Source organism: Schistocerca nitens, chromosome 6 (genome assembly GCF_023898315.1).
Source record: "Schistocerca nitens isolate TAMUIC-IGC-003100 chromosome 6, iqSchNite1.1, whole genome shotgun sequence".
Classification (NCBI taxonomy): Eukaryota; Metazoa; Arthropoda; class Insecta; order Orthoptera; family Acrididae; genus Schistocerca; species Schistocerca nitens.
Genome location: NC_064619.1, coordinates 528,613,950 through 528,641,749, shown reverse-complemented (window position 1 = coordinate 528,641,749; position 27,800 = coordinate 528,613,950). Strand labels below are relative to the sequence as shown.

Below are 27,800 nucleotides of genomic sequence, written 5' to 3'. Positions count from 1 at the left end.
AAAAATGGGATCATTACATTAGCAATCTTAGTTCAGATAATTTATTATGCTATAGCTTGCTAGTGCTGTTACGGTTATACAATTAAATATTAGCAATTTGTAGCTTCATATTATTGTATAACATGGAGAGCTGCATCAAACCAGTCTCAGGACTGAAGACCACAACAACAACATTATTGTACTTTCATATAATTGTAGGTGATGTAGTAGTTGTGTACTAACTGTACAGCAGGTTCATCACCTGCTTTCCATTTTGTAAATGTACTTGAAGTATATCTTTACCATTTCACTGTAAGATATGGCTACGTATTACGACGGAATTCAGAAACCTAATGGATGCACTATCCACTGTGTGATTTATCCAGGTGATCTACGACCTTTCTTTTTAACGCTCTCCAACATATTTCTCTCTCCAACTCTTGGAGTTCCAAAAGCTAGGCAGTGTGTCACTTTTATATGTTTCTATCAGCAGTACTACATATTTCACTTCCTGAAGGTAAGTAATGGGCAGAGAGACTGTTTCAAGTTTAAAACTTCTAATTTATCTGTTCTGTACTTCGAACTAATTGCTATCGTGTGCATCAGTTCATGTTCTCACACAGCATTGTTGTGTATTGCTAATGATGTGCTCCAGTTCCACACAACTAAGAGGGCGTAATCACAAATTTTGAGTAGCTGAGAAAAAGTTTAATTTATAACACATACGGATGTGAGATGAACACATGAATTGGAAGGTAAAGATTGTGTGTCAACGCATGATTCACCATGTAAATATGGTAACAAAGCTGCTTTTTCGATAAAATTTTCTTCGGTTCCTTGCTGCATAAATTCACAGTGTATACATGATGTTTAGGAAGGTATACCTTTCCGGAAACACACTATGAATTGCTGCAGTAAGAAACTCCAAAACTTTTTATTGCTTTAACATGTTACAAAGACATTCACTTGCACTGTTCTGCTCTCAGTTGTCAGGCCCTTGAAAGTAATATCATAAATTAAATGGATTTGTAAAGCAGAAAATTGAAGTATAAAGATTTTTATGAACAACAACTTCAGATGGAGAAAAATTACGACACCAGCAACAGTAACAAAAAGAAAATGACAAAAGAAAGTGGTCATAAATACTTCCACAAAATTCCATATATCTCATTGGGTGTTTGAAATTCCCACTGTCAACTGCAACAAACATTTCCAACCGCATGTAGAAGGATGTCTGAACAAACTGAAGGGATTCTTTCAATATCGATCAGCATCCTGTAACAACGTGATAATTTACTTTCTCTTGAGTTGTTGGAACTTGTTCACAGACTTCATCATCTAGCTCCCCAGAGAATAAAAGTTGAGTTGTGTCAAATTAGGTGAACATGCAGGCCAACTAACAACATCTTTTAGTCCTAGCCAGCAACCACAAAAGACGTGGGAGAGTGATTGTCTAGCCACAAGCAAGTAATTAGTGAGGAACCCATTATCCTGGTACCCAATACATCTAAATATTTCAGATACTACACTACTGGCCATTAAAATTGCTACACTAAGAAGAAAACCAGATGATAAATGGGTATTCATCGGACAAATATATTATACTAGAACTGACATGCGATTACATTTTCACGCAATTTGGGTGCATAGATCCTGAGAAATCAGTAACCAGAACAACCACCTCTGGCCGTAATAACAACCTTGATACGCCTGCGCATTGAGTCAAACAGAGCTTGGATGGCGTGTACAGGTACAGCTGCCCATGCAGCTTCAACACGATACCACAGTTCATCAAGAGTAGTGACTGGCGTATTGTGACGAGCCAGTTGCTCGGCCACCGTTGACCAGACATTTTCAATTGGTGAAAGATCTGGAGAATGTGCTGGCCAGGGAGGGTAGTCAAACATTTTCTGTATCCAGAAAGGCCCGTACAGGACCTGCAACATGCGGTCGTGCATTATCCTGCTGAAATGTAGGGTTTCGCAGGGATCGAATGAAGGATAGAGCCACGGGTCGTAACACATCTGAAATGTAACGTCCACTGTTCAAAGTGCCATCAATGCGAACAAGAGGTGACCGAGATGTGTAACCAATGGCACCCCATACCATTGCGCCACATGATAAGCCAGTAGGGCGATGACGAATACACACTTCCAATGTGCGTTCACCGCGATGTCGCCAAACACGGATGCGACCATCATGATGCTGTAAACAGAACCTGTAATTCATCCGAAAAAATGACGTTTTGCCATTCGTGCATCCAGGTTTGTCGTTGAATACATCATCGCAGGTGCTCCTGTCTGTGATGCAGCATCAAGGGTAACCGCAGCCATGGTCTCCGAGCTGATAGTCCATGCTGCTGCAAATGTCGTCGAACTGTTCGTACAGATGGTTGTTGTCTTGCAAACGTCCCCATCTGTTGACTCGGGGAACGAGACGTGGCTGCACGATCCGTTACAGCCATGTCGATAAGATGCCTGTCATCTCGACTGCTAGTGATACGAGGCTGTTGGGATCCAGCACAGTGTTCTGTATTACTCTCCTGAACTCACCGATTCCATATTCTGCTAACAGTCATTGGATCTCGACCAACGCGGGCAGCAATGTCGCGATATGATAAACTGCAATCACGATAGGCTACAATCCGTGATGGTATGCATTTCCCCTCCTTACACAAGGCATCACAACAACGTTTCTCCAGGCAACGCCGGTCAACTGCTGTTTGTGTATGAGAAATCGGTTCAAAACTTTCCTCATGACAGCACATTGTAGGTGTCGCCACCAGCGCCAACCTTATGTGAATGCTCTGAGAAGCTATTCATTTGCATATCACAGCATCTTTTTCCTGTCGGTTAAATTTTGTGTCTGTAGCACGTCATCTCCGTGGTGTAGCAATTTTAATGGCCAGTAGTGTATCTAGCAGTCTTTGTTAAATGTGCCACTCAATGCCTCCTCTATGTGGTGAGTAGGAATCTATCCTTTCCATACTGTTGTTACTGAAGTTCATACTGGCATCTCTAAAATTAATATAGTAATGGCAAAAGATTATGTCATTTAGTGAGGACCTTACAACTAAATTGGGTGAAAACAAAATTAAAATGTTTCAAATGGTCCAGAAGCATTTACAGTGAACAGCTTTCCTGAATTACCTTGTACGTTCCACAGTATGAATGGATCTAAAACAAAGATTTATTAAAGACTGCTTTAAAACAAAACAATGTATTGATGCCATAACAGTGTCCAACCCACCAAAACCTTTCTTGCTACACACATGACACTCATGCTTTTATTTCGAGTTTTATATATGATAAATCAAATTCCTACTGAGCACTATGTGTTATTTGAAAGATACTTCCAACATTCCTAGTTTTATTACTGGAATTTCAGCGTAAATCATCCTTGACTGACACATTCACTCATGAACTCAAGTCAATTGGATGTAGCTTGTATAGAGGTACCTATCAACATTAATCTGAAAGTGTATCTTATTGAATTTCAAACTGATATGCTTAACAACTCTGTCACAGAAGCATTTGTGATGAAACTGGAAAACAGCAGACTGTTTATCAGTCATGTGAGCTATCTTCATCATGTCACTGCTCATTGTCAACCCCAACTAGAAACTGCATTAACCGTAATTAACTATCACTACCTAGTTCTCTTCTGTGAAACCCTTATTCAAACCATTAATCAGTGCAGTACGACCAGTTAGTTTTGCAGCTTTTTAAAAATAGAGGTGACCTAATATCCAAGCCCAGTGTTAGTGTTAAATGATTCAGAGGCTACCATATGTCCAAGATAAGTATTTAAAACAGCATTTGTTTATAGTTATATGTTTAGCAATTCTATTAGTCAAAGTGAGTACAGAACTGATGAACTTAACATCTGAGTGGCTATGTTTGTCAGAGCCACATTCCCATACTACTAGTTAATTTAAAGCAAATAAATTATTTAAACACCCTTAACCAAGGATAGGTCTTACTTCTCATCATATTCAATGGCTGAAGATGTGTCACAGGAAATCTAAATATAAATGTCTGTCAATGATCATCATTTTCATACAGTTAATGAACAGAACTTTTGTGTGTGTGTGTGTGTGTGTGTGTGTGTGTGTGTGTGTGTGTGTGTGTGTGAGGGGGGAGGGAGGGGGGCGTTTACATGGAAGTGTTTCAAATCTGGTGAGTAAGCATCTGTTTAGTTAAAACAGGGTACAAAAGAGAATGAAATTATTATCCTTTTGGTTTTCATTTTTAAATTATGTCATTGCAGTACAGAAAAGACTAAAATTGTAATGACTCTGTAATACAGTTTAATAATCTGCTTTAAAGTTCTCAATCACAGACTGATGTATCATTCTGTACATAATCAGTACCACTTTGTTTGATACAACACAGCCTGCCACCCCCACCCCAGGAGAGAGAGACCACTCGCTACCACCCACCTGTGTAGCGAATGGCTGCTGTTACTTCTTCCACTGTTTGTATTCCATACTGGATTTTCCAATATTTTTAAAAATAAATATATACAAGCAAAATACTCAAAAATGTTACTTCCATGTAACGGTCTACACCCGTAAAATGTCGCAGTACGTACCTGTCTGCTCCAAATCCTCCCAATGTTATGCTCAGCAGAAGAGCAGTGGACCATCGATATCCTCCTGTCCAGTTACATGGAACATTCTTCTCAAAGTTTCTGTTCCCAAAACATATTATATCACTATTCACTGAGCAGTTTGTCCTGGAGATAAATATATGGAAACACATTTAAGAATGACATACTAATATAAAATACTATTTTTATTACATGATTTAACATACAATGCTGGATACAACGCAGCTACACGTAACACAAAATGATGAAACAATTAAATGCCAAAAATTCTTCACTGTGGCTTTATTTAGATTAAACCTCATCTGAAATGGAAAATACAACTAGTTAATTTATATTTGAACTATCTCTCAGGACCCAGCAGAAATAATTTTGTTCTTGTTATATAAAATAATATCATATTCTCTGTATTGCATGTTTATGGCTGTGCACGATCATGCAAGTTGAAGTAAATGCTTATACATGTTTAAAACTTATTACTGACATCAATCCACTGAGTCTACGCACACTCATTACTGTCATATTACAAAAGTGCTTGTAAATGGACTTTTGTGAGAGATGTGTTATTAATATACCTTCACACCGCCATTACTGCCACTGTCATGTGATATTTTTTGAATTCTGCCACCATGTTAGTATTTGAACAGCCAGTAGAGCTGCAGCTATGCAGGAGAGACAGCGCCAGCAGCAGCAGCAACACCAACAGTTATTTGGGTTTGTACAGAGCCTTTAGTGTTTTTTTATGAGCTTCTGTCAATTTTAGTAGTAGGTGGATAGGAAGTGTGGATGCAGGAGGAGTTGGTCACATTTCGTGAACAGCTGAAGGTGCTGCTGGCCATGATCAACTGTCTATAGACAGGTGAGTCTGGATGTAGAGGAAGTGGAGAAGCTGATGTGCCACTTGGAACATTTCAGGTGTTGACTACTTTGCCCGTGGGTTCTGGTGTTGAGGTCCTTCCAGCATACCTGGCGCAGGGGAGTTTTTCTCACCACACAGTGAGTGGCAGACTGTAACCATATAAAATTAATTGTTGGTGAGGCAGGTGCCAGGTTGAGATTCAATGGGAGAGTCCTTAGAAAATGTAGTCCATCAACAAAGGAGGTGGCTTACAAAACACTCGTTCGACCTATACCTATAACTGCTCATCAGTGTGGGATCCGTACCAGGTCGGGTTGACGGAGGAGATAGAGAAGATCCAAAGAAGAGCAGCGCATTTCGTCACAGGGTTATTCGGTAAGCGTGACAGCATTACAGAGATGTTTAGCAAACTCAAGTGGCAGACTCTGCAAGAGAGGCGCTCTGTATCGCAATGTAGCTTGCTGTCCAGGTTTCGAGAGGGTGCGTTTCTGGATGGGGTATTGAATATATTGCTTCCCCCTACTTATACCTCCCGAGGAGATCACGAATGTAAAATTAGAGAGATTCGAGTGCGCACGGAGGGTTTCCAGCAATCGTTCTTCCCGCGAACCATACGCGACTGGAACAGGAGCGGGAGGTAATGACAGTGGCACGTAAAGTGCCCTCCGCCACACACTGTTGGGTGGCTTGCGGAGTATAAATGTAGATGTAGATGTAGATGAAGATGAACCCATTCATGTCTCTTGAGGCGGAATGTGAATGAGTGGAGACGACCACTCCTTCAGCAAGATCCCAGCAGGCATATAGGGTAGTGCTTGCTAGTTACCAGGAGCTCCAATTAGGTGCATTATTGAGTCCCTTAGGGAAATAACGCCTGTGGCTAGAAAGAGTCCAATGTGCACTCAGCATGTCAGCCTGGGTATCTCATCAGATCTGCAGCTAGTAAGAGTGCACTCATACGCAAGGTGTGGATTACATCTAAACCAATGATGCCTCTTCACTACACCAATGATGCCTCTTCACTACACCTATGATGCCTCTTCACTGTGTTCCGAGACCTTCCTTAGCTCTTATGAGTGGCTGACGGAACTGGTGAATGGAGCTGGTCTCGCATGTGGGGTGCAAGCAGTGCCTACAATTTGCAGTATTGTACTCAAAATTGACGGGGGTCATTAGTTGGCAGGTCTGAGTGGCAGGTCTCAAGCAGAGGCTCCGTCAATTCCGTGATGGTATTGGATGCAAATTTTTGGACTTGCATTATGGAGTGGAGAATTGTAGGATTTCCCTTGATAGGTCAGCAGTGTACTACATCAGGGTGTATATGGGGACAAGGAAAAAAAATTCATGGATTTTTCCCAGATCTCCCGATTAAAAATAAGTTTTCTCCTGGGTGAAGATACACTTTTTCCATAGTAAGTGACAGTATACTTTCCGTCGAAACTGTAAAACTTATCAATCCTTTGACAAAGATGATGTGACTTACCAAACGAAAGCGCTGGCAGGTCGATAGACACACAAACAAACACAAACATACACACAAAATTCAAGCTTTCGCAACAAACTGTTGCCTCATCAGGAAAGAGCGAAGGAGAGGGAAAGACGAAAGGACGTGGGTTTTAAGGGATAGGGTAAGGAGTCATTCCAATCCCGGGAGCGGAAAGACTTACTTTAGGGGGAAAAAAAGGACTGGTATACACTAGCGCACACACACACATATCCATCCACACATATACACACACAAGCAGACATATTGGTCTTTAAATATGTCTGCTTGTGTGTGTATATGTGTGGATGGATATGTGTATGTGTGCGCGAGTGTATACCCGTCCTTTTTTCCCCCTAAGGTAAGTCTTTCCGCTCCCGGGATTGGAATGACTCCTTACCCTCTCCCTTAAAACCCACATCCTTTCGTCTTTCCCTCTCCTTCCCTCTTTCCTGATGAGGCAATAGTTTGTTGCGAAAGCTTGAATTTTGTGTGTATGTTTGTGTTTGTTTGTGTGTCTAACGACCTGCCAGCGCTTTCGTTTGGTAAGTCACATCATCTTTGTTTTTGGATATATTTTTCCCACGTGGAATGTTTCCCTCTATTATATTATTATCAATCCTTTGAATGGATATGGTTTTATATAGCAGCATATAATTTCTCGGTACTTTAAAAAACTAAACTCAGCATAAAAAAACACGTTTTGGAAAGATCTTTGATGTGCTGCAATGTGTACGCTGTTTATTATTGTATTACGAAAGTATAAATTCGAATTCCACCAACAGGAAAAGTTAATGGTTTAAGTTAATATACATAGTGTTGCTACAAGAAAAGCAAAGCTTTTGCATATAATATTTTTCTGAAAGACTAATAAGCTACAAGAGAAGCTAAGCTTTCACATATAATGTTGATCTGTTTAGCGCGTGTTTCACTTAAAGATACATCACACAAGTAAAGCAGTAAAATTTTTAATACTGACATAAATATCTGATCTTCTGAGCTCAAAATTCTTCTAAATGGCTCGTAATCAAGTAGTTGATTTTTAAACGAGAGCAGACGCTCTGTGAATTAAGAAATTCATCATACATTCTCGCACATAGTTCATCTGACGTAAAAGGAAATTTACTTTGAAAATAACACTTTTCGAACCACAATCCACAATATTTTCCCGTGACCTTTTAGAAATAGATTCATTTCAGCAGTTGCCAGAGAGTGCAAGATAAGAGGCATCTCCGTGCATGCGCAGCTACGGTGATGTAGGAAGCCTGTATGTGTAAAACATTAAAAGATCTTGCTTACATTATGTCTAAAAGAAACAAGACATCAGAGGATACTACAAGAGAGTCAGAATTTCATGAACCACACTAAAATGCATAGTTTGCCTTAAATCACACATTAGTATGTCCAGATTCCCAGTGACGTAGGCCTTGACTTGAGATTAAGCTTTTCGGTGTGGTTTTCGGGCGTAAATTTTCTTGGAGTACCAGTACTGTATTATCTCATGTTTGGTTCTTTATTATGGGATAATGCCATATGTGCTAGAAGATGTGAACATGCACTTGAAATGCAGCAAACAGTTGAAACTAGCCAAAGTGTGGAATTACTCACTTTGTTTCAAATAAATTAACTGCCTCAGCAGGAAAGCTTAATAAAAGCCAAATTTCTTTAGCAAACTGACAAAAATAACTTCACTATTCTGCAAGGCGATTAATGCTTGACAGTCAGAAAGGTGGAAATTAAATAAAATCTGCAAAACAGTAACATATTTCAGCCTTCCATAATTATATGAATGTATTTTAATTCACTTGATAGCTCCCAGCCACAGAAATCTGTCTTGTTTTCATTTGACGTGAGAGCAGTAAATGAAGAGGAAACAGAAAAATCACTAAATGTAAACACGGGTCACGTAGAGACAATGCCTCCCCCCAAATATAACACAGACTTCTCTGCGCATCAGAACGGGGGTGGAAGAAAAAAAAAAAAGAAAAGGGACTTTTCAAAAATAAGTTTATTTTGTAGCACACATCTTTCTGACGAGCCTGATACATAAAAAATATATATTTGAGGAAATGTAAGACAAGTTATTTGGTCTTAATTGTGCTGAAGTGCAGTGTCATGCCTCTTCAAACAACATTCTTATACCGCACGTCATTGTATTTCACTCTGTGGAACTCAAAACGTGTATATTTTGTAATGGATGCCATCAAACTATTTCAGGACAGTGGAAATTAAAATGTCATGTAGGGCTCTCCTGCTCCCAGTCGGCCGGTTAGACATCCTGCCCCCTCTTTAAAAAAAATTAAATAAATAAATAAAATTTAAAAAAAATATTGCAATTAATACTGGATGGGATTATTTGCAACCGAAACAACAAGAACTCTTCAGAAAATCTGGACACTCTGTTGCCTATAAGCTAATAACTGACTTTCTGTGTGAAATAAAATTAAATATAGGAAACCTAAAATACTCTGGCCTTGAGAAGCTCAATCACATCCTTCACCGGGGCTTTGACTACCTCTCATCATGCCCTGAGATGAGTGACATTCTGCCTAAAATCCTAACGGAATCATGGAATTTGTTTTGCCATGCACCCAACCAACAACCTTGTCCATCCCTATTCCAATCCTGTGCCCACTCCTGTACCCTTGGAGTCATTCCCTTCTGTTGGACCAGGTGCAAGACCTGTCCCATACACCAACATAACACCTCCAGTCAAAGGCATTTCCTACCGTATAAAAGGCTGGGCCATGTATGACAGCAGCCACGTTATATATAGGCTATGCTGTGTAAACAGTACAGCATTTTATGTGGGCATGGTAACTAATCAACTATCTACTCACACAAATGGCCGCCACCAAACTGCAAACTTGGCCATCTAGCCACCAAACATGCTGTGCACCACAACACAAATAATGATCAACAGGTGCTTCATTACGCAATTTATCTGGATACTCACTCCCAGCACTATCTTCTCTAAACTATGCAGTGGGAATTATCTCTCCAGCATATGCTGCACTCTCACAATCCCCCTTGCCAAAACCTACACTAATCTGTTTTCCACTGCCTCACCTTACTTTTTCCCCTTCTTTCTTCTGTCAATATCTCTACACCAATCCTTCACTGTCCAGCTCATGTACTGCCTTCTCCCCCAACTCCCCCCCCCCCCCCATGTGGGCCAGCTATCATTCCCCTCCCCTCCTTCTGGTCTCCCTTTCTCTCTTCCCTCCCAGTCTCCCTCCTCATCTCCACTTTCCTCCCACCTTCCCTCCCATCCCTCTCTCGACGCCTTATGTGCTTTACCCTCTGAACTCCTTTCGCTTTGCTGTGTAGCCACCGAATCATCTATAAAAAAAACTGCCTCACACCATCCCACTATACCCTACTTGCCACATGCATCCTTTCCTACACCCTCTCCACTTACATCTGCTCAGGCAACTCTGTCCTCAATAACTGATAATCAACAGTCAGCCTCACCACGGTCAGGGGTGTGAGTATTTGAATGAATGTCTGTCTGGTTGTGTGGGTGAATATGTGTACTTCTGCTAGAGAAATAGCAAGAATTTCAAAGTTAGCAAAATACTGTTTCTGTAGTGTGTTTCTAAGCAACACACAGTAGTCAGCTACAGCTGGATGGTTGCCTTCCCTTTATTTTGCACGTTATACACCTAGGAATTTCCACTGCTGTTACAATTTATGCTACACACTTTTAAACACAAAAAAGAAAAGATTTTTGACATGAATTTCACCTAGTTTGATACACAATTCACTAACTTCAACACATCCATCATCAAATTTAACAGCTGACTGAAGTCTTTTTGACATTGTCAGTACCCAAGGGTAAGTGGTAATACAGCTGTAGCAGGAACCACTGTTACTTTCAGTTTAGTGAAAAATAAATAAAATAAGCTGATAAAACTGGGTGATCACCATTTGTTGAGAGCACAATATGGTTTTTTTTGTGTTATGAGATTTTCGTTTAAAGTGTTTCTCTCTTTAATTTTTTTAATTACACATTTTTCATTATAATAATTTTTAGCAATTGAAGCTTTTGTCTTGCTATGTATGATCATTTTCAAATCCAGCATGTATACTTTAAAAGCAACTGCTTGATAATGTTTCGTAAAAAGAAAAAAAGTGACAGAGCATTATACCACTTTCCACGAATTGTAAATGTTGTTTCCAAAAAGCAACTTCCTCTCGTAACAAATGTATATAAATGCTATGCGCCTACAAGAATTGAAAAGCAGTATTTTGTTGTGGTACCTACAAGTGATATTCAGACAAACAGTTATGCTGATGTGACATGTCCAGTTTATTTGGCTGGAGCTTTTGTCCACTGGCTGCCATGAGGACTCCGCTGCTGTATATAAGGCAAGGGTTGGCAAGTCATCTCATTTCACACAATAAGTCACCAAATAGGTAGTGCACGCACCCAGCCAGTGGAGGTTTCAAAGTAGGCCAACTGTTCAGTAGATGAAGAAAGAACTAACATTTAGGTACTTCAAGTGATTTGGGCATGTAATTGATAAAGATGCTGAGAAATGATCCGTATCCATGCAAGTATGCTGATCTCCAAAACATGTCTTACACACTCACCAACATGATGTATGTACCCTGTAAAGCTTAAATGGAATTTCATATAGAAATAAGTTACCTGTTATATTTTGCGCAAGTTATTGATGATACACACTTAAATGAGCCTAGAACTGCTCCATGAATATTAGACATGAAAAACCTTGGCACCAGATTTTTTTCATACAATGAGCAAGACACCTCACGAATAACAGACATGCAGTCTACACACCAAGAGTTAAAATGATGCCTGAAACTAAATGAGTGATACAGTTTCCATTAATGCTATCAGTTTTAGCTGCAAGAAACTTATGAATATAGAAGAAATATGATTTTGGAATGCTACTTTACCATAAAACATACCTGTAGTACGATTTAAATCTAGGTGACCCAACTGATTTGCAGTTGGCTTTATATGTACACTTATGCTCCCACGGCTCTGTCTGGTAACAAAATTGGCACACCATTGTACGCTCAAAGCTTTTGTTGCCAGCATTCTGCAACACATGAAGCATTAATAATATTAATACAACAACAATAACTACAAAATGGTTCAAATGGCTCTGAGCACTATGGGACTCAACTGCTGAGGTTATTAGTCCCCTAGAACTTAGAACTAGTTAAACCTAACTAACCTAAGGACATCACAAACATCCATGCCCGAGGCAGGATTCGAACCTGCGACCGTAGCGGTCTTGCGGTTCCAGACTGCAGCGCCTTTAACCGCACGGCCACTTAACAATAACTACCACCACCACCACCACCACCACCAATAACAATAACAATAACTATAATAATAATAATAATAATAATAATAATAATAACAATAACAATAACATCAACAGATATGAAGAAAATAAATTGGAAAAAGAAAACACTTCATGGCAAGCACCCGTATCATCTAACACAGCCACACATCGATCAAGACGCATCCAACACATGGCTAAGAAAAGGCAATATATACAGTGAGACAGAAGGATTCATGATTGCAATACAGGATCAAACAATAAACACCAGGTATTACAGCAAGCATATTATTAAAGATCCCAATACCACAACAGATAAATGCAGACTTTGTAAAAAACAAATAGAAACAGTAGATCACATCACAAGCGGATGTACAATACTAGCAAATACAGAATACCCCAGAAGACATGACAATGTCGCAAAAATAATACATCAACAGCTTGCCTTACAACATAAACTTTTAAAACAACAAGTTCCTACATACAAGTATGCACCACAAAATGTACTGGAGAATGATGAATACAAATTATACTGGAACAGAACCATTATAACAGATAAAACAACGCCACATAACAAACCTGACATCATACTCACCAATAAAAAGAAGAAATTAACACAACTAATCGAAATACCCATACCCAATACAACAAATATACAAAAGAAAACAGGAGAAAAAATTGAAAAATACATCCAACTGGCTGAGGAAGTCAAAGACATGTGGCGTCAGGATCAAGTTGACATCATACCAATTATACTATCAACTACAGGAGTCATACCACACAATATCCACCAGTACATCAATGCAATACAGCTACATCCAAACATACAACTACAGAAATCCGTAATTATTGATACATGTTCAATTACCCGAAAGTTCCTAAATGCAATACTGTATAACACATACCGTACAGTTAATAGGAAGTGACGCTTGATCAAGGTCCGCGTCACTTTCCATTCTTAACCAGACTTAACGTCTGAGAAAGTAAAGAATAATACTATATTTATGTTCATCCAGTGCACATTTTTTTATCATATGCAGTATTCAAAATTGGGGTGCACATAGGATTTGATGGCACATTACGTTGAAGTACAAACCTGAATCCAGTGTTCACCTGCAACATCACTGAAATTTAGGTATCTTTCTTTAAATCACAATTCAGTGTCATAATTCTCAGCTTCTTCACATCATTGTTGACCTATTATTACATACGTAGGCCCGAAATGGTATGCAACCACAGAAAAATACCATATGATGCTACTTTCAAGTGTAAAGTAATTCACTATGCTAAAAAATATGGTAGCAGGAGGGCAGGACAAGAATTCAATGTAGCTAAAAGCAACATTTGTTTGTGAAGAAACAGAAATTGCATTATATGCAACTATTGCTGTTGGAAAGAAATTCGCTGGCCCTCGCAAAGGAAAACTTTCTGAAGTAAAAGTTTTGGAATTTGTTGATTACAGGAGAAAGAATGGATAACCTTAAGACTATTGACCCAAAAGAAACACAGCAAAAGAGGAGGCTCCAGATCTTAATATATCTTAGCAAGAGTTTAAAGCCAGCCATGGATGGGTTGATTGCTTTATGAAATGAGAGGTGATGGGGAAGGGAGCCTTATCTCTATGACACTGTGCAACAATATGCCAAAAGATTCCTCAGAATTTGAGAAAAAACTTCAAGAATTCCAGCAGGATGTCATCAAACTTCGAAACGAGAAGAATTTTTTGATAGGCTGCCACATGGGTGATGCTGATGAGACACCAATTTGGTTTGATATGTCACGTAATTACACGACGGATGAGAAGAGGACAAAAAAAGTTACCGTCGAAATATCAGGGTGTGAAGAACACCACATAATTGTAACACTGGCAATCACAGCAGATGAATGCAAACTTCTCCCTTTCTACCTATAAACATGACAGAAGCCCAAGGCCCCTAAAAATTAAAAGCTCTTCCCCGATGACATTATATGAAATCAAGAAAAGGGATAGCTGACAAATTTTTAACACTCGACTTGCTCCAAAGTGTATGGGAACTCTGTCCTGGTGGGCTTTCCAAACTATCATCAATACTCTGTCTTGATGCATTTTGTGGTCATCTCACAGATGAAGTAAAGAAGTTGATTCACTGTCTAACCAGTCACCTCATTTCTATTCCTGGAGGAATGACTTATGTGTACAACCCCTGAACCTAAGTATGTATGAGCCTTTCACAGATCACATTCAGGAACAGTACAAAAAAAGAGATATGTGAACTGAACTGTGAACTGACTCTTGACAGGAAAAATTAAGCATGCTGCATCCACATATTTAACACTGGGTTTCTGGTGCCAGGAAAAGCATCGCAGCACCAATGATTGTAAAATTGTTCAAGAAACATTGTATTTCAAATACTATGGACTGCAATGTTGACAATGTGCTCTGGAACAACACAGAGGATGATCGTACGGAAAAAAAATGAATCTGTTTCTAATGTAGACTCCTCTGAAGATACCAGTAATGATCACATCAGTGAATAATGATGAGTAATGACTGCAATTTTGTTTGCATGTTATGTCAGTAATCAAGATAGGTGTTCCTTTTTAATGACTGTGGCATATAGCAATAGGTCACTTAAAAATTGTTGTTTTGGTTGTTCATGTCTACATTTACTGTTGTGTAAAATAATTTTAGCCTACCAGTGACCTGCCAGCAAACAGTTTTTTTTTATGATTTTAATTTTTAAAATTGGGGTGCGAATTATATTTGGTGGAACATTAGATTAGCATAAATATGGTAGCAGTATTAGTAGTAATAGATCATCTTAACCAGATTGCTCAGACTTAAGCAATAGATAGAACCTGCCAGCACATATGGCAATTTTATAATTTTTTGGATCTCCTCACATCTACAAACTGTATTGAGTGAGGGGTTTATCAAAATGATTACATGTGCAGTAACATTCTTCTTTGTAGTAATAAAAAGATTTCATTCTATGAATGCCTAGCAGTCTTGAGTTATGGCGAAACTAATTAGAAATGCAATGTTCTGTAACTGGGAAAGCAGAAACATACATATAAATTGGCTCAGGGGTGGAGTGAAAATGTGATTTAATGCGAAGACTAAAGAATAGTAATGCTGATAGCTAATCATGTCAAAATGGTGAATACTTTGTGCGACCTAGCTTTATGCTTGCTGGTGCTGCTGATAATTGTTGTTGTTGTTGTTGTTGTTGTTGTTGGTGGTGGTGGTGGTCGTGGTGGTATCAGGGGATTCAACAGCATAGATGTCAGCCCCCTTCTGGAACATTAATGTATGCATTTAGTGAGGTGAAAAGTTTTTACTCACATGCATTCTTCTTGGGACAATGGGTCATGGACACATAGTGAAGACTATTCTTCAGCGTCTGTGTTTTATGGTGTACTATGCTGTGTCCTTCAGACATGCATGCATGGTAGAAGGAATGACACTGCTACGATCTAGAGCTGTTTGAAATAGAATAAATGTATTCACAACAGACTTCAGCTGCACAATTTATTGGTGAAGTGAAAATTTGTGCCAGACCGGGCTGAGAACCCGAATCATAGCAGTGTCTGTTCCTACAGACTTGCATGCATGCAGGCAGGACGTAGACACACAGTGACAAATGGAGGTTTGGGTCAGTCCAAGAGGTGTGCTTGGATGGCCGAAGTTGTTAAGGTGACATCTCACGTAGTTAAGGTGACATTTCACATACAGCAGGTAAGTTGGGTTCGCGTCCCAGTCCGGGACAAATTTTCACATATCACCAATAAATTGCGCAGCTGAAGTCTAATAGTGTTTGCAATTGTGTATACATTTCTTCTACATTCTGGAGACTGAAAGACTGTCTGGCAATGACTACACAGATAGCAGTTACCTACCAATATATTAAAATGGATGATCAAATCAAACAATAGAAACTCTGTGACGGAATGTAGCAATATTATGTGAAGGATAGTTGCTACTCACCTTATAGTTGAGATACTGAGTCGCAGATAGGCACAACAAAAAGACTGTCAGAAAGTGAGCTTTCGGCCAACAAGGCCTTCATCGAAAATATACATGGGTGCATGTGTGTATATTGTCTATTTTAGATGAAGACCTTGTTGGCCAAAAGCTCACTTTCTGACAGTCTTTAAGTTGTGCCTATCTGTGACTCAGCATCTCTGCTATACGGTGAGTAGCATCTATCCTTTTCATAAACTGGATAATAAAAATCATGAATAAGTATGTGCACGTATACAAGCATGTTTGCAGTTTTCCTCATGCTTTAATAAAACTATAATAAAATAATGACCAAAAAATACTAAATAAACCAAATATTATACGAAGAAAGTGCTGAAGCTTAGTTCCTGGTACATGTGGCTGGCTGCCAGCTAATCAAAAACGGCAATGAGCCAGCCATTGTGTCAACAAATGAAAGGTGGTTAACAGTTCTGTATGTGGATCTTAAATTGTTTAAATACAAACCTGAGTCCATTAAAAATATATACATAAGAGAAATACACAGTCAAAATTTTAAAACTACGATTCAGACAAAAATAGCTTGTTTGATCACCATTATCATTGTTTTCAGTCCAAAAACATGTTCAGCATAGCTCTACAAGCTAGTCTACCTGTGTAAGCTGCCTCATCTCAGCACAACTAATCCAACATACATCCATTTGAACCTGCTCACTTTATTCAAGCTTTGATCTCACTGTACAATTTTTACTCTCTACACTTCCCTCCATTTCTTGCTGCCTTATGATATGTCCTATCAAATGATCCCTTCTTTTAGTCAAGTTATGCCATAAATCTCTTTTCTTCCCAAATCTGGTTCAGTACCTCATCATTGGTTATTCGATCTACTCATCAAATCTTCAAGTTCCTAATATTAAATAGGATTCTATTGTGAAACTGTGTAGGTATTGTATTTATAAGTTAATGTGCTTGACTGTGCCGCTTAAGACAAACAAAATTAATTCTCATTTCAGTTTTTTGCCAGAATTATTTTGCCTGACAAAAAAGCGACACAGAAGTAATTTTTAATTTTTTTTTTTTTTTTTTTTTTTTTTTACTGGCTGGCTTTCCATGATAGGGGCACATTTTTTCAAGATATAAGCAAAAAACTAACCAAAAACAGGCTTCTCACTTTCTTTTGTAGTTTTATCCTCCATATTTTATCACTTGTTTTGACAGCAAGCCACAAATTTGTTTTCAGCATCACAAAAAACAAATAGTAGTAGTAGTAGTAGTAGTAGTAGTAGTAGTAATAACAATAACAAAAAAAATTCCCATACTTTGCAATGAGGATCCTCTGACATCACAATGGTGAATTAAATTTCAATCTGCTAGTTCAAAACACAGTAAATCATAGTAATATAAAAAAATATTTTAATCATCAGTATTGCACTATTACAGGAAGTAGTTCTGATGGCATACAACCTCTAAACAATAGTATGCAAGCTCTAAGATTTTGATTAAATTTCAGTCATTTCTACTGTACACTACAGGGTTAGGGATATAGTACATTGCTGACACTAATTCGTGCAATGGATGGTGACAATAGAGCTCAGTTCTATTTCGATGGCTATGTATAGGCACTGGCCTGGAAGCCCTCTATTCGTTACATGTCCACATTTTTCCATAAAAATACAACACCTCTCAAGCTATCATTAAAGTCAGAAAACAAAATTTTTCTGTCTTGCGCGCACTTTATTATTTCTTCTTTTGACTATGCATTTCAGCTAGCTGTCGTTATGGTATATGTCATGAAGCAATACGTAAAATCATGAGATATACAATTCTTTGCACATTACAGGATTTTTTTGAGAAATATCCATGGAACACAAATTATTTCAGTAAGTCACAGGACAATATTTGCTCACAATCACATGGTGGACAAGAAGTCTCTGTAACCCCTAGTATCAAATACTAATTGATTTGACTTGTTTTAGTGCAAGTACTTTACTTACATGTTAAGTGTCCAATATGTCAGAATCTCCCCCATCACACTGTACACAGTTCCATATGCTCCACATTCTTCTTGACATATTTTTCAGCATGTCTGGTGTTACAGTGCAAAATGCATTTTCAGCAGCACTGCACAGTTCTTTTTTTTTTTTTTTTTTTTTTTTTTTTTTGTAGTGTAATAATGTGCAGATAAAAGCACCTTAATGACGTCCCATAACGAGTTATCACATGTGGTGGGGTCAGGACTTCTTGGTGGCAATTTCAAGGGAGCTGGTGTTGTTGATGAATCACAACGTATCCCTAGTGCTGTGAAATGTCCATTTAGGAACTTGAACACTGCAAGGAGGTGCTCCAACTTGCTGCAACCATATGCATCCTGTGAGGCTCCTTTCTTCAGGCGGAAGTATTAACCATGTTTGTAACACGTGTAAATACTTTGCGCTAATCACAGTCCCTCCAAAAAAGTATGGTCAACCAGAGTTTGTGATGTAATTGCTGCCCATAGCATTAAGCGAGGCATGTTCCTTTCTAACTCGACTGTGTAATAAGGACTCTCTTTGACCCAAATGACAACATTTCTAGCAAATAAGCCGTGATAAATGTCCGTGTGTTCAATAACTCGTTTACGAACATTGACTCAAAAGGTATGACCTTACAGTCTTTTTTCATGTCATCTTCCATTGTTGTCCTCAGTATACTGTGTTCCAGAATACTTTTACATGTCAACTTAATAGAAAACTGTTCAATCAAAGCAGAGACTCTGGCACAGGCTACTTCTCGTGTCTTCTTCCTTCCACTCTACAGCCTGTCTTTAACACTGCCAAAAGTAAAAGCACGCCTTTCCCAATCCAGAAGTGTTGCCTTTCATGGTTGAGCCTTACTAAATCTTTCCTGGAATGCTCCCATACTCTGTCTCACTATCGGCTCTTTGTGTTGTTGTACACCCACAAATTTGTCACTAAGTGCTCCTCAATGTAACTATGATTGCTCACATCTGCCATAGCTACAAATTAAAACTCAACTGCGACTGCAGAAACATGTAAACATACATGAATTTCAACAGTTAATAAAAAGCAACATACTACCAACCTGCAAACAATATTTAATACTAAAGAGGGGTTACTGGGTTATGGGGAGCTCTCATTCACACTGTATATGAGTAACACATGTACCAAGTATGTTATGTCACTATAATGGATGTGAATATGTTTGTGTGAGGTGAAGACGCATACTAGTCGTGATACAGTAAGTCACAGTATGATATGTGCTCACAATCACAGGGTGTAGAAGAAGGCCCCCCTAACCCCTAGTACAATTATTAATCAGCTGCCGTCAGGTGGCACTCAACACACAATAAAAGTGCATGATTGAAGATTGGCAAGTGGGCACATGAATAAAATGTAAATGAGGCTAAAAATGTACTTTCGATTTTTGTTAATATGTTAAGTAATCTTTAAAATAACAAATCCATATGGATTAATACATTTGCATCTGTATATCTCTCTTGAGATTTTAACAAACTTTATGTAATACACAATTTGCATAATTGAATATAATAGAGGGAAACATTCCACGTGGGAAAAATATATCTAAAAACACAGATGATGTGACTTACCGAACGAAAGTGCTGGCAGGTCGATAGACACACAAACATACACACGAAATTCAAGCTTTCGCAACAAACTGTTGCCTCATCAGGAAAGAGGGAAGGAGAGGGAAAGACAAAAGGATGTGGGTTTTAAGGGAGAGGGTAAGGAGTCATTCCAATCCCGCGAGTGGAAAGACTTACCTTAGGGGGAAAAAAGGACAAGTATACACTCGCGCCCTGAACCATTACACCAACAACCTGAAAACAGCTTTCGCATCCCACAACTACCCTCCCGACCTGGTACAGAAGCAAATAACCAGAGCCACTTCCTCATCTCCTCAAACCCAGAACCTCGCACAGAAGAACCCCAAATGTGCCCCACTTGTGACAGGATACTTTCCGGGACTGGATCAGACTCTGAATGTGGCTCTCCAGCAGGGATACGACTTCCTCAAATCCTGCCCTGAAATGAGATCCATCCTTCATGAAATCCTCCCTACTCCACCAAGAGTGTCTTTCCGCCGTCCACCTAACCTGCGTAACCTCTTAGTTCATCCCTATGAAATCCCCAAACCACCTTCCCTACCCTCTGGCTCCTACCCTTGTAACCGCCCCCGATGTAAAACCTGTCCCATGCACCCTCCCACCACCACCTACTCCAGTCCTGTAACCCGGAAGGTGTACACGATCAAAGGCAGAGCCACGTGTGAAAACACCCGCGTGATTTACCAGCTGACCTGCCTACACTGTGAAGCTTTCTATGTGGGAATGACCAGCAACAAACTGTCCATTCACATGAATGGACACAGGCAGACAGTGTTTGTTTGTAATGAGGATCACCCTGTGGCTAAACATGCCTTGGTGCACGGCCAGCACATCTTGGCACAGTGTTACACCGTCCGGGTTATCTGGATACTTCCCACTAACACCAGCCCGTCAGCACCGTCCGGGTTATCTGGATACTTCCCACTAACACCAACCCGTCAGAACTCCGGAGATGGGAACTTGCCCTTCAGTATATCCTCTCTTCTCGTTATCCGCCAGGCTTCAATCTCCGCTAATTTCAATTTGCCGCCGCTCATACCTCACCTGTCTTTCAACAACATCTTTGCCTCTTTACTTCCGCCCGACTGACATCTCTGCCCAAACTCTTTGCCTTTACAAATGTCTGCTTGTGTCTCTGTATGTGTGGATGGATATGTGTGTGTGCGCGAGTGTATACTTGTCCTTTTTTCCCCCTAAGGTAAGTCTTTCCGCTCCCGGGATTGGAATGACTCCTTACCCTCTCCCTTAAAACCCACATCCTTTCGTCTTTCCCTCTCCTTCCCTCTTTCCTGATGAGGCAACAGTTTGTTGCGAAAGCTTGAATTTCATGTGTATGTTTGTGTTTGTTTGTGTGTGTATCGACTTGCCAGCACTTTCGTTCGGTAAGTCACATCATCTGTGTTTTTAGATACAATTTGCATAATGTATCGCAACTCTCACTACAATACTGCAGCACCAAATTCAAAGCTGCAGAAAACAATCAATAACTGAATATAATAAAAAGCAATGACACAACTATAGGAAAATGACTCGAAGGCAACCAGTGTGTAATCCATGTGGAGTTAATAAAAGTAAGGTAGAGATGAAGAGGCCGGTTTGCCAAGCTGTCAAATGTCATAACCAATCATAAAAGATGTAAAAAAAAACAATTTTTACTAAAATCGTTCTGCCTGTTTGTCACTCACTGTGTCTGCCTTTTTCTATGGGAGCATATCTCAAGTTTTTCCAAATTACTGTGTACAAAGTCTTTAGGTGCTACACATAGGATTTTGAAGATTTCTGTAGTAAGGTCGAGATTGTGTTTCTCAGAACTTAAATGGTTCTTGTTGGACTCTTACATGTGCTTCATATATCTTGTTGCAAAATTCAAACCACTTCGTCTTACATAAAATTTACTGCATTCCCTGCATTTGAGTTTTGTCACTACATTTCATTATATTCAGCTGCTGACTGTTTTCTGCTGTTGTTGGGCTGCACAATGTCTCTCATGTTGGTCTGCAATCTTGCATTTGGTGGTGCATTATTGTTCTGTAAGCTGTCAGACATTGTACAAATCGTACATTATGTAAAGTTTGTTAAAATCTCGCGAAAGTCATACAGATGCACATGTATTACTCCATATGAAGTTTTTGTTTTAATGATTACTTAAAATATTAACTAAAATGAAAGTATATCTTTTGCAAAATTTATATTTTGGTCATGTTTGAACTTATCAATCATCAGTCAAATAGAGTGCCCCATTATTCTGTCTTGAGCACCATCCTGATGGTGGCTGAACAACTGACCTTCTTACCAGTGACTGTATCACCACAATATGAACCTGCACTTTGTATGAACATGTACTATTTGACGATATACATTCTACTGATATTTTGAAATTTTTGCTATGTATTACTCATGTACATTTCTATATTTGTACATTATTTATTGTGAGCACTTCTTATTCTGAGATTTACTGAAATAATGTATTTACCATGGATAATTCTCTTCTTGTGAAAAATATTTTGTAATGTGCAAAGATCTGTATATCTCATGGTTTTGTGCTTGTGCATGATTATGGTCACCGACCCACACAATGATGTCCTGTGTGCTATATCATTACAGTCATTCATACCACAAAAATACGTATGTGACATCATATAAAAGGTATCACATGAAGTAACGCTCCACAAGGACATTGCCACCACTATGTTCTGGGGTATCTTACTTTTCATAACAATGATTTCATTTAATTACTCATTGTCACTAGAAAGCAAACATAGAATTGTATACAAAGTTATAGCAAAACCATATTACAAAAGAATTCTGAAATTAGGGAAGCTTTTTAGAAACTTCGTATACAACCAATGCATGAATTCTGTAAATTTAAACATTTTATAGGAACTTACATTACTGATGCAATCAACATTTTCTTTTGGCCTGCAGGTAACATTCACTTTCTCTCCATAAATACAGGAATTATAGTCAAATGGTTCACAGTCAATACAAGCTCCACCTAATTTTGTACATTCAACACTGGATGGACAATCTTCTGCCTAGGGAACAGAATAGCAAGAAATACAATTCATATGTAAAAATAAGAAATTAAGATTGAAAACTACACTTAGATAAAACATGTAGTCACAAATATTCAAATTAAAACAACTCTATAAGAAGAAAAGAATATTAAACATGATTAATATTGAGTGTTTAAGAATTGTATTTTAAAAAACTGGAAGTACAAGAAAACATACAAGGAAGACAAGTTAAACACTGTTGGCAAAGACAGCAGGAAAACACTATCATTCACAATTTTATATTAAGAAATGTGTCTTACGAGTAAAATAAGAGCTTGGGTACTGAAGATGTGCATGTGCACATGCACACACAGGATGATTATGTGATGATGTTAAAAACTTTCAGGGGTGAGGGAGATTGGTAAATCTATAGATTTGACGTAAGGGGCCTGGTCTGGAAATGGCTGAGCTGAAAGTAATGAGTGAAAATCTTTCATACTGGTGATTGTGGACCTCTTCTACTGTGAACTCTGCTTTCCAAATTTTGGGAGAAGGTAGTATGGAACAAAGCAACAAAAAATGTGCAATAAATATGGGCTCTAAAGTGCAAACCTTAAGGGGGGGATGTAATGGAAAATGTAAACATTTACTATAAAAAATCATTAGAGCCACATTTATTAATGTACAAATCTAAAATTTTGCAAGTGCAAAGCAAAAGAGGTGTGTTTTAACATAAAAATATAATAAAATATGCACAATTAATATTTTGCCAGAAATCTAATTTTTAATTTTTTATTGTCTTTTTTTTATAAAAAGCCATAACTCAAATTCTAATCATTCAATTAATCTGAAAATTTTATTGTAGTTTCCTGAGAAGGTTATAAGACCACTGAACTGCAGTTATTAATTTATGGTACAAATTGTATCATTAACAGCATTTTCAATTTTTCACACCCAAAATTAACTTTTTTTTCTACATACAATCCTCTAAAAATCAGAATGTAATTGCAGGCTCTCGTATTTTGTCGTTCCAGGGAGACAGCAACATGCTGCGAACAGTTCCTGAAAATTTCATTGCATTAGCACATATACTTTTTGAGAAAAGACTTCTAATAACGTAAAAAATGTAAAATAGAGAAAATGAGGTTCAAAGATTTTCTTCTCATACTTCTACATGTAATAAGCTTACCTCAATTTTAAAATCCTCCTTACTGATACTTCTCACCCGCCAGGTTTCTCTTCTCTCCTCTTCGAATCTGCCTGGCCCGTGTTTGCAGGTTAGACACTGTTAGCTTTCTTGACCCTGCTCTCATCGATGGTGTAAAATGCTTTTGTTGTAAACACACCACGATCCATACCAACTCTCTTCAGCATTTCAATTCTGCCATTATTTCCGTTATTGTAATATAAAACTACATCATAGATACCTATTTTTAGTACTTCAAGTCCATAAAATGTCCTTTTTGAGCATTTAATCCAAATTGAGGCTTTCATTTGCATTTTATGTCTTTTTATGAAGACACTTCCTCAATAAATCAGGGTTTGCAAGAAACCTGAATGTGGGCTTAATTTCATTCATAACAGGTTTGTGGAAAAAACTGCCCACACAGCACGCCTCATTCCCTCTAAATTGTGTTTGTTTTTCCTGATAGCTCTCCCATAAAATAACTGAAGAGAAAAAGTTTCTTTCAGAGTAAGCCTGCCTTTTCCTCCTAGTGGTTTTCCATCCTCAAGTACTTCACCTTTCTTCTCTTTTAGCAAGCGACGAAGCTTACCACCAAGCCTCTTTTGGATGAGGCCAACACATTCCAACTTTTTCTATTGTTGTATTGTACGGATCTTTATCTGTTACAGTTTGAAGAAAGAGGAGTCCCCATCACCAAAGTATTTAGTATATCTAACACCATACTGGTCCTCTAGAACATCCTCACAACTGTAGCAACTTCCATGACACCCCCCCCCCCTTTCCACTTGAGCCACTATAATTTTTACAGTATGCTTTTCTTGCCATTGTTTCTCACTGTCTCCATTGTTGGACTTTTCCTTGTTGCACACTGGTGGCAGTATTTAGACATAATTTCTACATCTAAATCTTCACCTGAGTCAATACCAATAACAGATGCAACTCCATACAGAGATGCATGACCCCTTTTCATCTAGGTCCCATTTACAGACACACACAGGTCAGTAACATTTGTAGGAGATGCACTATCGTGAATATCCACTCCAGGATCTATTTCTTTTAGGTTTATTTCCACCGATTTCTCCACTGCTTTCTTCATAGAAACTTGGGCATAAGCATCAGACATTTCTTTATTTATTTTTTCAAACCTTGCACAAAAATCACCTCCTTCCCTGCCATGTCCAAGGCATCTCTGAGCATATGCTAATTTTTCATGAACATGAAAACTTTATAGCCTGGAAGAGAAGCTCTAAATCAATAACTCTGAATCCAGTAGAATCCATATCAACATCATTCATGCACCTGTACAATTCTCCTGGCCCAAGTTTCGATGCTGGAGCTGAGAGTTTACGTTCTTCATTTCGAGCTGCTTCATCTTTTTTGTTGGTAAACCGATTTCCATGAAACCTCCATTTCCTAAACACAGTTTTTCCACCACCCATTATGCAAAAAGCTTGACTTCCACGTAAAGGTTTGCGAATTCAACCTTCCACCTACTAATGTGTGTTAGTATTGTCGAAATGTAAATAAACCACATGCAAGAAAGTTTTCAGGCAAAGAAAAAGATGTCAGCCAGAGATATAGATGTTAGCCAAAGATATCAAAAGAAAATAGCCTTCACACTGACAAAAATTCCGCTGAAGCAAGCAGTGTCCCAAATGTCGGAAATGGTGGGAGTGGCCGCCAGTGCAGAGTTTATCAGTTTAACAATTTAAAGGCATTTCTAAAGCTGCTATCATGATAAAATTCACATACAACATAGATTAAACTGTGTAGATCAAAAAAATAATATTTTTGAAAAATCGATTTTTTGGACCAAAATCCGTTACATCCCCCCTTAACACTTTGAGGACAGGCAGCTTAGACACACTCTTGGTATAGTGGACCGGCCAATTTTGGCGTTTTCTTAAATGTCACTGGCACATTTCTATTTACGAAATCTTGAAACAAAAAACATATTATGAAAGAACAGTCTTTAAGGTTTATTTTAAACATTTATTTTAATTATAAAGGTTGATGACAAAATTAATAACAAACATAAAATGTATGATTTCGGTTTCACAAAAAAATGTGGTTTTTAGTTTTGTGTAAATTCACAGGTAATTAATTAGCTTCAATGTGGAAGATTCTCAAGTATTCTGGCATGCAGAGTGGTACACTGCAGTCTGGACACACCAGCTGGTTTCCTTCCTACCCACTTTACCACTAGATTTTTTTGTCTTCCCAGAGCAAACTTTACACACTCTAGTTGGACGCTCCTTCTTCTCAGTGGCTGGAATTTTTTCTGCAAAGTGTCATCCTAAAAGTCTGTTACTGTGAGCTTGACTAGGAACATTGTCTAGCGCCAAATTTGTACCTTTGTGAATCAGTCCTTCACCAATTTGTCATAGAAAAGTGGCAAAATGACAGCCCTTTCTTTGAGCAAGAGTCCTCGTTTCCCAGCATAAGAGAAATGCATCTGTTGCAGCCATTATAAGCATATGGAAGAACAATTTATTCCACCACTTCATCTGTTCCCTCCTAAATGGTAGTAAGAAATCATCTGATCACTCCTGTCGACCCCCATTTTGTAAATATTATAGCCAAGAATGGCATCTGGTTTTGATTTTACTTTGACCTTTTATGAACAGATGTGTCAGAGCTGGTCATTTTGTGCACACTGGACAGGCATAGTACATCTCTTGTTGTGTCTTTCCACTTCAAACAAAGCAGATGATTCCTCCTCATTGACACAGACTCATACCTTTTCAGTGTTTTGGAAACAATTTCATTTGGTAGTTCTTTCCAGTTAGTCATGCATGTACCTACTGCTTTCGTTTTATGTTGTCACAGAAAATGAATACTGCTGGTGAACTATACAATCTGTACATGTAAACAGTGTGGTCTTTTCCCAGGTAATCTGTTACCACCCTCTCAAATAATGTTATTATGAAGTTGTCTTTTGTTCCTTTCCCGGCATATACCTCCAGTGTAAGAACATAACCAGTTTTGGAATTGCACACAATAAACATCTTGATTCCATACTCATCAGGTTTAGTTTTTATGTAAACCCGAAATGCCACTCTTACATGAAAACCACACATGCTTTCATTAATAGTGAGGTTTTCTGATGGGTAAAATTATTTATGTGATTCTAATAAGAAATAATCCAGGATTGGCCCAATTTTATGCATGGGGTCACACTGAGGTTGACTTTTCAGAACGTAAGTTGCATTGTAATTCAAATGCAGGTTTGATAATATTGCCTTGAATCTGTTTCTGGCCATAACAGAAACATGGGAGACCAGTAATCTGTCAATTTTGGTTTTTTCACAGTACACATGTGTACAAATATGCCAAAAAACAAATACATTTCTTGCAGCTTTACTCCCACCCACGAATTACAAAAACTGTGAGGCTTTACCCTAGAAGCTTCTTTGAGTTTGTCATAAACAGACTCTGCATATCTATCTGTTTCGCATTTTGTGTGTTTCATTATGGAATTGGGGAAAAAAGATCGAAAACACATCAAGAGGAGTGGAATTCCCATGAACAGCTGCCTAGGCTGCGCATCAGCAAATTTCCAGCCTAATTTGGCATCAGTGGTTTTTTGGGTGAAATTTGTTGCCTCTTTGTTGGAGGTACAGACAGCTGTGTTGCAGCTGACGCTTGTGTTGCTGATGATGTACTTTGTTCAGTAAACATCGACTGCACAGATGCAAGCTCATCAGATTCCTCTGCAAGATAGACAAGATGAACAGAAATAAATTTTCTGCTAACTGAAGCAACTCTAGCAATATAAGTCGTAA

At 38.5% G+C, this 27,800-nt stretch overlaps 1 protein-coding gene across 1 annotated transcript in view; it reads right to left on the bottom strand.

Annotated features, from left to right (window-relative positions):
* LOC126262346 (TM2 domain-containing protein almondex) overlaps positions 1-27,800 on the bottom strand; it is a 139,750-nt gene that overhangs the window by 28,344 nt on the left and 83,606 nt on the right. The window contains exons 3-5 of the mRNA XM_049958917.1: positions 22,722-22,868; positions 11,865-11,998; positions 4,573-4,716 (exon numbers count right to left, since the gene is read on the bottom strand). Coding sequence (XP_049814874.1) covers positions 4,573-4,716; positions 11,865-11,998; positions 22,722-22,868 — 425 coding nt within the window. The remainder of the gene's footprint in view (positions 1-4,572; positions 4,717-11,864; positions 11,999-22,721; positions 22,869-27,800) is intronic.